Source organism: Etheostoma cragini, chromosome 24 (genome assembly GCF_013103735.1).
Source record: "Etheostoma cragini isolate CJK2018 chromosome 24, CSU_Ecrag_1.0, whole genome shotgun sequence".
Lineage (NCBI taxonomy): Eukaryota > Metazoa > Chordata > Actinopteri > Perciformes > Percidae > Etheostoma > Etheostoma cragini.
The window spans coordinates 8,184,062-8,198,290 of NC_048430.1; the positions used below are offsets into that span (position 1 = coordinate 8,184,062).

Consider the following 14,229-nt stretch of genomic DNA (forward strand, 5'->3'; position numbering starts at 1 on the left):
CATCCAGACGCATGGCTCTGTGCCGAGTCTCTGTACATGGCGACAGACGGGCACCTGTCGAGCCCCTGGCAGGCGGTTGGTGGCATTTGGTGTCTACTCAGATTTGTGGCAGTACAAGTCTTTGAGGGCTTTGAGTTCCTCGATGAGGGTTTTGTTCTGGTTCTCCAGCACAGCCACGCGGTTCTCCAGACACTTGACGTACTCCTTCTTCTTCCTGCGACACTCGCGGGCTGCCTCCCTGTGTGAGTACGTGATGGTTAAGGTCTAAAACATGAGCATACAGAACTACATTTACTTGCATTGCCTAGCCGCTTCCACAGAGCTGCCTCGGTTCCCTCCCTACTTTTACATTGGCATAGATAGAAGATCTAATGATGATGCAGACCATGTGGCCCGTTGAGACAGGCGCCACAGAAAGCGGTTTGCTGATATTCAATTACACTTCAAAGGCTGAAATTACTTGGATGAGAATTCCAATAAAAGCATTACTGAATGAATTACAATATTTAATAACATTAAAAGGGTTAAAGAAGAGACTAAGGAATTATTAAATTCCAAGAGCCAACGTTAACACTGCTGAAACCTACGCTAAAGATGCCTATATTTTGAAGTGCGATACTCTGTTGTTTGATACATCTCAGTGCTTGCTACTGTGTGCACATAATCTGTATCTAAATGCTAACCTTATTGGGATCCAAGATCACAGCAACGCCTTGGCAACACAACTGCATCGTCGAGAAAAATATACACCAATATACACCCTCCCAATGTGCATACCTGTTTTTCATAAGACGGACCTCCCTCTTGCGTGTCACTTCCTCAGTGCCGCCTCCTGTGCCCAGTGCAGGCGAAGTCGCCATGACAACCCCGGGAGTGATGGCGCTGGTGGGGGCTGTGCGTATCTGATAGGCCTGGACATCACCTGATGCGGCTGACAGACCCATTTTTTAATAAAAGGGACACAGAAATCCGGACAAATTCACTTGACAGCAGGGCCTGAAGTTAACTTTTTTTAAAACCACTGTCACTTTTTAACAGCCATTTTTTTGCCCAATAAAAGGAGAAAACAGGAATTGCTGTGTCTCTATGGTCCCATCTTGTCCTTTCATGGTAGCCTACTCGTGGACATTGCCCAATCAAAATGTATACATGTTGGCAGAACGGTCGGTCATGTTTTGCAACGTCTTTCGCTGCACATTTGTTTGCAAATATGAGATGGTTGAGTCACACACTACTCGTCTTAATATCAAAAACATGGCAATGAAGTTGACCCGTTCTCACTCCCGACTGGTCAGTGGCTAAACGTGGGACTGCTGGGATTGTCGCGAGTAATGAAAATGCAATAGGGGGCCCCCACTGTCAATCAATGTCTGCCATTGATGCGGGCACCGGATTGGTCTGCGCCAGTAAGCAAGCGTGTACCCTGCTTCCCGATAGTTACGCATTTGAATTCCTCAATTTTCATTGGCTACCAGCCAATGTGGCAGATAGATTGAAAGCGTTACCCGGCAATTGCGAAGTTTGCTGTCGATTGGCGGGCAGGTGTTAATTTCATGCCCTGCTTGACCGATGTTTTCCTGGTCTAATTGGTACAGTTTAACGTTCAAACTGTGTTGCAGAAAGCTCCTTCATTAACCTTTAGTAGTCTTAAATAGAACGTTATGTGAAATTATTCCCCCACCTTGTACAACCACTTGGTTGCTGGGCACTAGGATCTGCTGTCCGTCGCTGGTCTGGGCGTACTGCAGGATGGTGGCACCTTGCTGGCCTGCGTTGGCCATGGTCAGTGTCTGCAGGCCCTGCACTCCATCTGTGCCATTATTGGCCAGCTGGATGGCCCCACCTTGGGTAATGGCAACTGCAGAGGCACATCGTCACATGTTAGAATTCTAGACTCAAACAAACACAAGTGATGTTCTCCAGTGCATAGTAAATACAATGTGGCAAGTCCAAATCCATCCGTTCAAATTGTCCTATCCTAAACATGTGTGCTTAAACATGGTTTACTGCAGCAATGACCAACTCATTATCTATTTGTCATATCATCTTCATGTGGCATCTCTCTTACGCTCCCCCCAGCTAACATGGGCGTTAGTATGTGTCCAGGACAAACTGCTTCATATCTGACAGAATCTGATCCAACAGGTCAATGCATAGGAGCACAATTTACTTCGATGCTATTGCAAGAGGGGTGTTACAATCATTCCTTGGTGTGGTATAAACAAATAAAATGAAAATATTGGCTCAGTGTTATACCATATCTGAATATCAAGACTTTTTCCCCCCGATGTCTAAATTAAATTCACCTCAGCACGGACACACCATTACTGCAAAAAGCAAAAGGTCACCACATGGCAGCAGGAAATCCTGCATGTTTCAACACAGACCGCCAGCTTCCTGTATCACAATGTACAAAAGTACTCACTGTACTGGCCACTGCTAGTCTGGTAGATGGGAGTGGGCATGGTGACTGTGGTGATGGCAGGGGCTGTGTCGTCCTCGGACTTTTCTTCCTCAATTCGAGGCACTGCTGGAGCATCCGACGATAAATCATTCAGAATCTTCCTGTAGATGAAACCAATCACAGAGAAATCTCAGCAAACGTTTTTGTTTTTCATTTTAATATCGATTTACAAATGCTACAAAATTATTTTTAAAACTATTGTTTTTTTTAAAGAGCGTCACTCACTCTCTTTCAAACTCAGACATGTGATGCAGACACCAAAAAAAAAAAAAAAAAAAAAGTAATAAAATGAAAGTGCAAATGTTTGTAAGTGATGAATGAGCTCTTCTAGATTCATTGCGTTTTTGTGATAAGACACAGACCTGTAAGAAGGCCGTCTGGACAGGATCTCTCTCCTCTTCTGACAATCTGTCACACTGTCTACAGACTCCTGAGAGTCCTCACTCTCGGCAACAGTCGAAATCTGAAAGCGAAGACAAATAATTATACTTTAACTTTTAACAGTTGACCCAAAGAAAATAAACTATATAAAAATAACACTGGAACATCATTCACAAAGATTTGGTTTCATTGCAAGCATGTCGCAATGAAGGTGAATCCATGTGTGAAGAATATAATATGCCAAGCAAGAAAACACAAGTACAAGTTCACAGCTGCTACTGTTTTGGAAAATACTGTGCTTATAATTATGTTATTAATTGTGATGATTTTAGATGCAAAGTTGATGTCTTTAATGGTAACCCTCTGTATCAAACATGTCAGTATGCAGTAGTTATTATTTGGGCAATAAAGCAAACCAAGGATTCTCATGTGCTGTAACGAAATAATGAAAAAGTTTTCTTTTCCTCTCACCTGTACAGTCTGGACTTGTGGGGACTGGATGACAGAGGGCTGAGCAGCTTGGATCACCCCGTGCACCTGGACTGTCTGACCGTTGGGTAACTGCACAAGGGTGACTGTGGGACCGCTGGATGTCACCTGGCCAGCTGCGATGGACGCCTGCAACCATGACAACCCACATTCATACCCTGTCTGTATGACAAGTTATTAGCAGTTCTCAGCAATAGCACTCATTATGCATCTTATATTGCAACATGTACATTTAAAGTGGTGATAAGATTTACCTGGCCAATGGTGATCTGCTGGGTCTCAGACTCCGAGACAACTGTTTCACCACTTTGCTGTGTGTCTGCACCAGCCTCCATTGTCATTTAAAATCTGCCAAAATTAAGAAACTGCTCATTTGTTTATGTACCATTACGCTAAAAATAAAACTGTGCAGCACAACAGTGAGAGAGTAACCTATGGTGTAAAGTTAACTCTGGATGTTGTGCCTTATCCACAGTTATTTGATGATGTTCTAAAGGAGGGTGTGGCTTTGCTCAACATGCTAGCATACATTTTAATTATAAAACAACGTAGGCGAGTTTCCATGCAGAAAAAGAATGGTTTATTTCTTATGTTTCATATTCAAGACTCAACAACATAACGTCAATGTAGGGATTTAAAATATGCTGCAACATTTTCATTTCACATCAACGCCGAAGGCTAACGTTAAAGCTAACTCCTTGGCTAGCCAAGTACTGAATAGCTCCATTGATTCTGTTAGCATGCTAACTAGCTAGCTAGCTAATATAATGCATTGCATGTTAGCACATTTAGCCGCCATTTATTTAACATCTATAACGGCTCAATTCAAACTCGTTTTTTTTGCTTTTAACAGCTCGTGCCCTGCAGTATGGCGCTCTGCTGTAAACTTCAACTGCTGTCTACACTAATAATGCATTGACTAGCTAGCTTCCTAATAACGTTAGGCTGCTAGCTGTGAGCCTGTATGGAGGGAAATGTCTGCATGCATTGCATGCCAGTTATGTTTGCAACTAGGGCTTTTTCTCCCACTTTCACTAACGACTTGGTTGGCTCAATTTTACATTAATTTGTCACAGTGTTAACATAAATTAACTTAACATGACTAGCTTCTTTAGCTTACTTACTTTTAGACTGTTAATTAAAATAAAAACAACATTCAAGCCCACTCCCATATTAATACCTATGTCTCAGTTGTGTTGCGAGCCTTGCAGAGACTGACTCATTTTGAGAGCCTCTGCAACACCGCCGCCATGATCTCTTTGTTGGCTTTGTGCGGATATTAGGCGCAAATAACTTCTCTGGGCAGCCATCTATCTGTTTAGCAAACTTCGGATGCGTATCCTCTTACCAACACAGACTCGCTTCGTCACTCCCGGGTCTACGGAGCTCCACTTTTATTCAGACCGACACGTAAGAGACCGCGTCAGGCTACACCTCCGTCGCGTCACCGAGAACAACAACACGGAGAGGACGAGGGAGACGACGACAGCGAAAATCAGCTCTATCGACAGAAATCGAGTGAACACGGAGAAATCCGGAAAGTCACGAATGCTCCCGATGTATCCACGAAGATAGCCGAGGAAAGCGCTTGATTTTCTCGAACTTATCTGAGCATGCGCCAAGATGTGTAATTGTAAATTACCAAAAAAAAATCAAAAGAATGGATTTTGGATGATGATTTTTTAAAATAATGTAATGATGTTTGTGCACATTGAGTTGTAAAGATAAGAACATTGTTGCTTCAAAACCTCACATAAAATATTAATTGAAATTTAAACATACCTGCTTTCCATAACACAGATAATCATGACATTTGAAACTGAGACAATTCATCCATGATGAGTTTAACATTTGATTTAACATTTAATATAAAATTAGATATCAAACTTAGAATTTGACAGTTCTATTAATTTTTTCTCTCAATGTTTCCCATCATCACCATGGTGACATTTAATACTCATGACTCATGGTTAATAGTTCAACGTATCATAAATCAGATGTTAGTTTCAAATTGATGAAACATTTTAATGTTCAGTAAATATCAGGCCCATTGTTTAAACGCTTTTGACTGACAACCTGCTCTTATGATCCACATGATGGCAGCAAAATCCTTCTTCTTCTCCCCCATTACAGTCAACACTGCCCTGCTTTATTACGTTTAGGCACACGTTTCTTCATTTGGCCTGATATTAAATGATCACTAATCTGTGAATTAGATTGGTCCAAACTGGGATTCTGGCTTTGTACCGCCAAGCCACACTGTGATTTTAATGACCAACCAGTAGGCTGTGTTACTTCTTATGTAGCCTACTATTTACAGCCCTTGTGATACACATTACACTTGCGTGTGACCGGTGCTGTAGGAGTGAAATGGGTTTTAAGCTGTGGCAGCTGGTCAAAATCCTGCGGGGAAAATGAGACTTCAGACCAATTTATGACCATCCTCTATACGTGCGAGGTCATTTTTGGAGGCCTTTTAACACACACACACACACACACACACACACACACACACACACACACACACACACACACACACACACACACATCTTCACCTATCGAGTGATTGAATGGAGTGGAGCAAAACAACTCACTGCTGACCCAACCAATCATGCGTCCTCCATAAAAACTGTCTCTGGCAACAAAAGTCTTACATTTTGCACTTTCCTATTAATAGTGAAGCATGTACAGTCATCAATTCGTCAATTATTAGTCACAAGCCAGCCTTCTCAGCCCGTTCCTCCATGTCAATAACATGTCACTTGTGATTTGACTACCAGCTCGTAGCAAACCATAATTAGCCTGCATCATGTGTTGAAAGGTTTCATTCATTGGTTATCACTAAATGTGCACTTGGGTTTGCACATTCAGAGTTGTTTCAGAGTGTTTCTGCAAATTGCGTAAAGAAATATTCAAATTAATATATAATATGGAAAATTAAATCCCCCATTCCCTATAGTTGTATGTATAAACTATAAGTATACACTCATCCAAATGTCTAAATCCCTATATGTAGTGATTTAGACATTTAGATGAGTACTTATAAATCATGTATAAATACATTTAAATGTTGCTTCTCCCTATCACTGAAACCCACAGCCTTTCCCATTGGCTGTTGAAAACACACCAAGGCATAAACACAATCAGACCAGGCTTGCATTATTGACTTCTTCATCAAATAGCATTTTCTGAGTGCATATTAACATGGGCAGTGTGCCCTGATGATTATGGTAAATGTCTGACTGCTAATGCTGGTGAATTCTACCACAGAATACGTGATTGCAAGGTGTAGAATGCTCTGTAGGAACAACCCTTGGTTGTAAATCACTGCTGGAAAACAGCCACAAACAGCGGAGTAAAATGATGCCACAGACGTCCAAAATGGTGTAGGAGGAGGATAGGAGTTTAATCTTCAGAATATGAAGTAGAGACCTGACTCCAATCCATAGCCCTTTCCTTTCCCCTTAAACCCAGCTGTCAAAGCCCCTGGCTTAACACAAGCCTCCAAACCCCCATCGACAGCAAGTCCTGTGACACTTTCTACTTCCCCAGTTTTCTGTGTCTCTCTGCTTCATTATGCCTCTTCCTGGGTGTGTTTTTTAATCACACAGTTATGTGAAAAATCACAACCCTATCCAAATCATGATCTGAGGTGCTGTGTGTAACAAGCACGCCTTGGTGCATTAATAACATGCATGATGTATTCTGTCAACATTTCCGTCAAACTTTAAATGCGGTCCTCAATCAAACTGAGTGGAAATGTCATACCTGTCACTCGGACAGGGCATTGTGGGAGATATCAGCTCAGAAGGGTGTGCAGGAGGGTGTGTGGCAGCGTCCATGGAAAGGCTGAATATGAATACGGAGGGGAAAGCATGCAGTGCATTTGAATACCACCGACCTTATATGCATGCTTTCTTTCACTGTAGGTTGAATTACCTGAATCGCATGTGAAACCAGTGCACCTGGCTGTGGTTGCCATGGATACCGTGCCCCACAGTTTCATAATACATGCGAGATTCTCAAATCTGAAGATGGGAGTTTTAGAGATAGCCAGTAAATGATTGTGTCGCTGAGGTGCGGTATCAAGTTGCTGCTGCTGCGAGGCAGGAGAGTTATCTAACGCACTGGGATTGTGCTGACCCAGACCCCCCTTTGCTAATCTGGGCTGTAGGCAACACCGTGTATTGGGCGATCTCAATCAATCTGTCAAGGTGTCAGCTCTTCCCTCCCTTTCTATCTTTTCCTCCTGCAGGGATTTTTCACCCACTCCCCTCCCCCTCCCCCTCCCCCTGCTTCTCCATCTCACATCCTTTCTTTCTTACTTAAAGGTAGCTTCAGAATTTTGTCTTAATGCAAGACTTACGTGCCCAAATACAGAGTTTGTGGTCACTGTAATCATTCCTCCTCCAACAAAATCCACACAGTTATTGTCCAACGTTCAACTTAAGCTGTCACAGTACGGAGCTTCAATTGTTTGAGTCGATGGGGGCTTAGAGCCATGTTCAGAGAGTCAAATATAGATTTGTTGGCAGGACACAACATCACGAATACCTAAATGCAACTGCCAGGAAAAAGAAGCCCACTTTCTTTAATTTTATTATTATTATTATAATTTTATTTTATTTATAATTCTATGAACTGATACACCAAAATGGTGTTGGCACTGATACAGACCTTTCTAAGTGGATCAGGTGTTGGCCCTGACGAGTTTCTTTGTCATTGTTTTAATGAAAGTCAGTGACATTCATTCGAGCTCCACACTCGTTTTTAGCGCCACATCAACACCCGGCCTTACAAAAAAAGGATTTCTCTCAGTTCCATCAAGAAAGGTACAACGATTTTAAATCTGGAAAAAAGAGACAGCCTAGGCAGATCCCCTGAGAAACCCTTACCGACACTCTAAACATGACAGTGAATGTTGCCAATTTCACTTCTTCATTCTGAGCACCAGCTTTTGTTCCATTTACTACAGCGGCTGTAATTTTCTTCTTTGAGAGTTTGAAGCTGGTCTCAGGTGTTTCTTTTTTTATCTTCACACAGGTAGACAGCCTGCTCCCAAACTCTGCTGTGTTTGTCAAAGCAATTTGAGTTCCATCCGAAGCCATCTCGTCCGTCCTGTGAAGAAACCAGAAATGCAGGCTGGTGCTGGAAGGTCTCCTTTAATGAGGTGTGGGGAGCAATAACTCATGTAGTCCAAGGCCTGCAACAAGTCCTGCCCCAATGAGCATTAGACGTTCAAAATAACATCTTTTAGGTTTTGTTCATGTGTATCAACATCAGTTCAAAGTCACAAAAGTGAATGCAACATACTGTATGTGTATACAAAAAATCTAAAACAACATTCAAGTTTTGGGGAGGCGAAAATAGGGCAAATTGAAAAGACAAACACACACACACACACACACGTACACACATGATAGGCTAGGTGCTAGAGTGTGTGTGCTTGTGTGGACTTACCACAGTGCTCCTTCCCGTCATAACATGTCATTCTGGACACTATTACTCCCAACAGAGGCAGACACTGCAGCTCACTGACACAGAGCGTAAGGTCATCTGTCAGACAGAGGAGGCAAGTGTGTGTGTGTGTGTGTGTGTGTCTGTGCAGTATGAGAATGTTTTTCTTGGCATGTGATTGCATTTGGGTTATATTGTTTGTGCGTTTTTACATGTAGCATGAATATATTGAACATGGGTGTGTGTTCATATACTTAACTGTGTAAATATATACATGTGTATATGCTTATGTATATATGCAGAGTATATATATACATATATATATATATGTATATATATACTATATATGTATAGTCATATTCATATATATAAGATTAAGTGAAGCTGTCATTCACACGGGCAGAACACGTTACCTTACAAACGCTGCTCTCATCCCTTAGCTCCACTTGCTGCCGAGTTCAAAGGTTGCCATGGCTACTGGCGTCCCAGTGGAACACAGTTTGCTACACCCTGGAGCCACAGAAGCAATAGCGTGCTTGGCAGGTGGGGAGGATACAGTGACCTTTGACCCCTCAAGGTCTTACTAATGGAGAAGAGAAGTTGTGGTGGTGGGGCTGGGGGGGGGGGGGGGGGGGGGGGGGGGGGGGGGGGGGGGGGGGGGGGGTATCGAAACAGGGCTGCGTCGGGTTGTAAATTCTACTGATCCTCGCTGAGGATCGGTGTAAGGTTGTGGGCGGAGTGGCCTCGCAGCTTCTGAGCCCGGCGACCCGTGCCGGCCGCCTCCAGGATTTCAGAGGAACCCTGGGAGAGCGAGATAGCCGCCCTCTAATCCGCAGACTCTCTCTCACCTCGCCTCCTCCGCGTTTCCCAGATTGCGCATCTTTTGTGTCAGATCTTTGCAGCTGTCGCCGCTGCTGCTTGTAAGGATGACGCCGTCTTTGTGTCAGTTTGCGTGTGCATGTGTGTGTGGAAATCTGAGACAGAGGCACAGAAAAATACACATTTATAGTAAAAGGTATCAGAGGTACCTTTAAACCCTCCCCTAAACAAAAAAAAAACAGAGTAGGTAGCCTTGGGCAACCTTAATCTATTTGAAAATATTAATTCTAGACAAGGAGTGTCAGGGTATTTGAAGTTTCCCAGCTAAGCAAATAGAGTTATTCTACAAATGGCTCATCTTAAAGAAATTATCCATTTGATTAGCGGCTGACCTTTAGTAAAAATCGGAATTTCTTTTGTTCACTACACGGTAGTATTTCAATTCTGCCCACTCCTCACTGATTGTGAGGACTGTGTGATTAGTTTCTCAGCTCTCGAAGAAGCTAAGCCGATTTTCTTTTTTTACAACAGATGCTGAATTGTTTTCCTCAGGGACATTGGAGCAAGTACATGTTTTTACAAAACTGCTCATTTTTACTTTGCAAAGCTTTTAAGGTTGGAGTTGATGTGCATGCCTTTCTGCATAAGTTACTGTTTAGTATTGGGTGTTCGAGTCTTATTTTTATCTCTTATCTGACTTATCTCCACTGCGCCGGGGAGTGTAGTCTGGCTACACCACAGATACATCCTGGAATTGAAGAAAAGAAACACTCCGGGTGGATTGGCATTTCTGTGAACCAATCGTAATCGACTTGGGCGGCACTTAGCTGCGGCGGCGCAATGTGCCTCGGCAAAGGGAACTTGATTTGGTGAAATGTTTGCAGAAAACGGCACACAAAAAATACAAATAAAAAAGTTAACTGCTCACACATACAGTAATGTGAGCTATTTCAATTAGCCATCAGATTGTACTAGGTACCATTGTGTATCTCCATGTGTACTTCAACCACAGCCATCCCCACCAATTGGTCTCAAAATGTCCAGTAACAAATGCTGCAAACATATTCTTTGTAAATCTTTACATTACTTGAAGCTTTACTGCGTAACTTTTTGATATTAATAAACGTCTTTTCCATTTAATCCATCACCAAATGAGTTGCTACAAAGCTAATCAAGCTCCACACAACCCTCTCTGTATTTCCCAGTATGGCTACGTTCAGAAGATTGTGGCATTACCTCTTCTGAAGAGTCCGTCATGTCTCTTTTAATCCTCCGTGTCCTCCTCGTTTGCAAGTAACTGCGTGGAGGAGTGGTGGGGGAGATGCGCGATCACGGAAGGCTTGTATCACGTAGAAGCGCCCACAGTTTGGTTGTCATCACTTAGAATTCCTCATGGAAACCACGCACCATAGCTTCAACCAAAATAACCTCACAGGGCTGTCTTATTGCACAATCCAAATTTTCTTCAGCGCTTTCAGCATGTAGCTTGCTAGCTCGAAGTTTGTCGTTTCCCGAAGCGAAGGGATTGTAAGAGAGCGTGTGAACCTTACTTCAGACTACCTCTTATCTGACAGAATTCTAGTTTTTTGTCTGCTTTATGGTTACAGAAAAACCATAGTCTTAAAACATGATTCTATGGATTAAATTTCCCGCAGTGTGTTTACAACATAAAATGAAGATGAAAATGTTTTACTTTAAACTTCTCGCCCTCTTGACTGCAGAAAATTTGACTTTCTAATCATGCATGCATTTTTAATGCTGAAATCTTGACACGGAGCTCACTTTGCTGCCTTTCCAAAGACAGAAGATGCAGACATATTTTTGCAGAGAAAGAGCAGCCTGTGTGTGTGTGTGTGTGTGTGTGTGTGTGTGTGTGTGTGTGTGTGTGTGTCCATGCCTGTGTATGCATAAGGGAATATAAGGGGACAGTCAGGAGAAGGGTTATTTACTGCGTGGCCCTGGCGACCTGTCCGTCCTCACGTCCAGCCCCAGCAGATTAAGATGCAGCTGCTGGTGGCTGCCAGAGCTGGCTGAGATTGATGGGGAACATGGGGGCCACAGAGGCCCTGCAGAATTCTGAACAGAGCCTGTGGGTACCAACCACCAATGCTGCTTGCAGACAGCAGCTCCTCTCTCCTTCCCGCTCTCTCTCTCTTGTCACCCCTTTTTTCTATCTTTTTTCTGACTTTTCTTTATCGCTCGGTTGCTCTTTCGGGCATTTTATTTCTCTCTGTCACTCTGCCGCTTTCTGCATCCCTGTTTTTCTGTCTCTCTGTCACTCTATCGCCCCCCTGTGCCCCCCCAAACAGTGCCCCCCGCAGCCCCTCCCCCTCCAACGCCCCCCCTTGAAGACGCTGTCTCAGCAGCTTTAGCAGATTTGGATGTCATGAAACTGCAGGTGTGTCAGCATCGTGCGTGTGTGTGTGTGTGTCTGTGTGTGTGTGTGTGTTTGTGTTGATGGGAGAGGGGCAAAAGTGAGGAGGGAAATGCTCTCAATAAATAATTCTCTCGTTAAGATGCTTGTGTGTGTGTGTGTGTGTGTGCATGGATCAATTGCAGCTTCTGAGATGTCTGCACAGCTGAAGAATTTCAGCTGAAGGAAAAAAAAACAACGATTATCTCAGTGTGTCAACATCTGCATGTGTGTTTACGCTCGCTAGGTGTTTCAAAAATAATTCTGATGTTGCAGTGATGGAAGAGGGAAAACATGAGAATAGAAGAAGGATGCCTGTATCTGTGTGTGTGTGTGTGTGTGTGTGTGTGTGTGGATGCTGAACAAACTGCACTGGCAGGGTTTTTGTTGGAGTCCCCAGGGCAGAAGACGCATGAGTCAGCGGCCAGTAGGATTTATGGCCAATTGATTAAATTAGCATTTGTTCTGCTACTGGGGCAGCAGCCTGTCAGTATAAACATACACTGTAACACACACACACTCCCACGTGGCCAAGCGAACATGCACCTGTACACCAACTGCAGTAAAGGATTGCAGAGGGAGTGAAACAAGACAATGAGAAAAAGGAAGAAAAAAAAGATCTGCCAAGAAACAGTAGACAATTAGCAATGGTGTCAATAAGTCAACATGATTAACATCAGGATCACTGGGATGTAAATACTCGAAGAAACACACCCTGCACTCCCACAAGCCTCCTTCCTAAGCAGCTCCTTCATGCGATACAGCGAGTGAGCAAGGAGGTCGCACACACCGGGCTTGCTGACAAGCCTTTTTTATGACATTCATCAAAGCCATCTGCCATTTTCCGCTCAATTAATTTGTTATGGGAAGTGGGATCAATTAAGTGCGCACTGTAATGGCTTTATATCCTTGTTTCCCTTTTATAGCCCAATATTTTCTGTGCTCCACTCTGGCATGAAAAGGCGAAATCGATATCCCCAGCTATTTTCCCCTTCTGTGGACTAATTTGTTTTTGCCACTCTCTTCCTGGCATGATAAACTGACTGTAATGAGGGGTTAGGGTGAGGGGACAGACTAGACATAAACCCGCACTCAAAGCCAACAAGCGAACTGGGCATGCTCTTTCCAACACAGCCACAAATCCAAGAAACTACACACTCTTATCTATCTAACTCTCATTTGGATGTCAGGAGTAACTTGTTTCCCGCACTTAACTACAGCCACAGTAGTGTCAAGAGGGATTGACCTGCGTCCCGCGATCATCCGACACACTGGTCAACCGTAGCGACAGCAAGTGGCTTAGGAGAGGGTGGCGATGGCGATGATAAGGACAATGGGCGGCTCACACCGGACAGTTTGTTTGACAATGACGGGTGGAGCCGTATTGGATCGTGGCACCATTAGTACGAGTGTCACGAGCCGCTGGTGTACTCGCCTCCTCACCTCGACCCCTGCAATGTATTGATTGCTTCCCCATTAAGCCTGCTGATGGGCTTGATGATATGATGAAGAAGTGGGGGAGTGATGTGGGTGTGTTTAAGTGCGTGCATGTGCATGACTTCTGAGTAGGTTGAGGCCCCGTCGTTACTCCTGGAGCAAGCCTGATGACATTGCCATATTGATTTTTACATCATCTGGTTGGGATGCGTGTTAAAGGCTGGGTCTTAAACCAAGGCAACCAAAGTGTCACCTTGTTTGTATCAGCAGGCTTACAGGGCCACCGAGGTCCCAGCTGATCATCCGTGATCCTAAAGCAGGCTCTTCAGCCCCTCTCCAGAGGCTCCCTATGGCAGAAAGTTACATGGAAATGAATGGTCATCTTTTAACACTTAAAATGAAAATTTCATTTCAAGTCCATTTAGGCAACATAACATTTCAACTAAAATGTCCGCCATAGCCTACATACGTCTACAGCCCGGCGCCTTATCCTCCAAATTTGGAGTGACCGTAGATTAGTTACGGATCACAAATCCAAGAAATTGGAAAATTAACGATGTGCCTGTGTGACGGGATGCGGAGGGGAGGACCCGATTGCAGCACGGGGGTAGAATAAGCCGGTAAACCAAGGGTAGTTTATTAAGGCAGTTCAACAAAACGTAGCACAGCAGAAGTTCCAAACACAATAGGAGCTGGCACGGGGAATAAAGTCCAAACAAGAATCCAAACAGAAGGCAGGGCGAGGCAGGGGTCTAAACCGAGGTCCAGC

General features: G+C 43.7%; 1 protein-coding gene and 1 long non-coding RNA gene across 5 annotated transcripts in view; one reads left to right on the plus strand and one right to left on the minus strand.

The window, feature by feature from the left end:
- Window positions 1-76: 76 nt before the first annotated feature.
- On the minus strand, window positions 77-4,886 carry LOC117939398 (cyclic AMP-responsive element-binding protein 1-like). Of its 4 annotated transcripts, none has more exons than XM_034864738.1 (8): window positions 4,683-4,886; window positions 3,589-3,682; window positions 3,317-3,463; window positions 2,827-2,927; window positions 2,426-2,565; window positions 1,682-1,858; window positions 778-931; window positions 77-238 (listed from the first exon to the last, which is right to left on the minus strand). In XM_034864738.1, exons 2-8 carry the CDS (start codon window positions 3,673-3,675, stop codon window positions 94-96), a joined length of 951 nt encoding a protein of 316 aa, XP_034720629.1. In that variant the 5' UTR covers window positions 3,676-3,682; window positions 4,683-4,886; the 3' UTR covers window positions 77-93. The 4 variants fall into 4 exon arrangements, with proteins under 4 accessions (XP_034720629.1, XP_034720627.1, XP_034720628.1 ...); XM_034864736.1 differs by having other exon boundaries at window positions 3,317-3,496; XM_034864737.1 differs by having other exon boundaries at window positions 3,317-3,496; window positions 4,515-4,816.
- Window positions 4,887-11,053: 6,167 nt separating this feature from the next.
- The window catches only part of LOC117939405, a 19,505-nt gene continuing 16,329 nt past the window's right edge, over window positions 11,054-14,229 (plus strand). The window contains exon 1 of the long non-coding RNA XR_004655577.1: window positions 11,054-11,137. This is a non-coding gene — a long non-coding RNA (uncharacterized LOC117939405). The remainder of the gene's footprint in view (window positions 11,138-14,229) is intronic.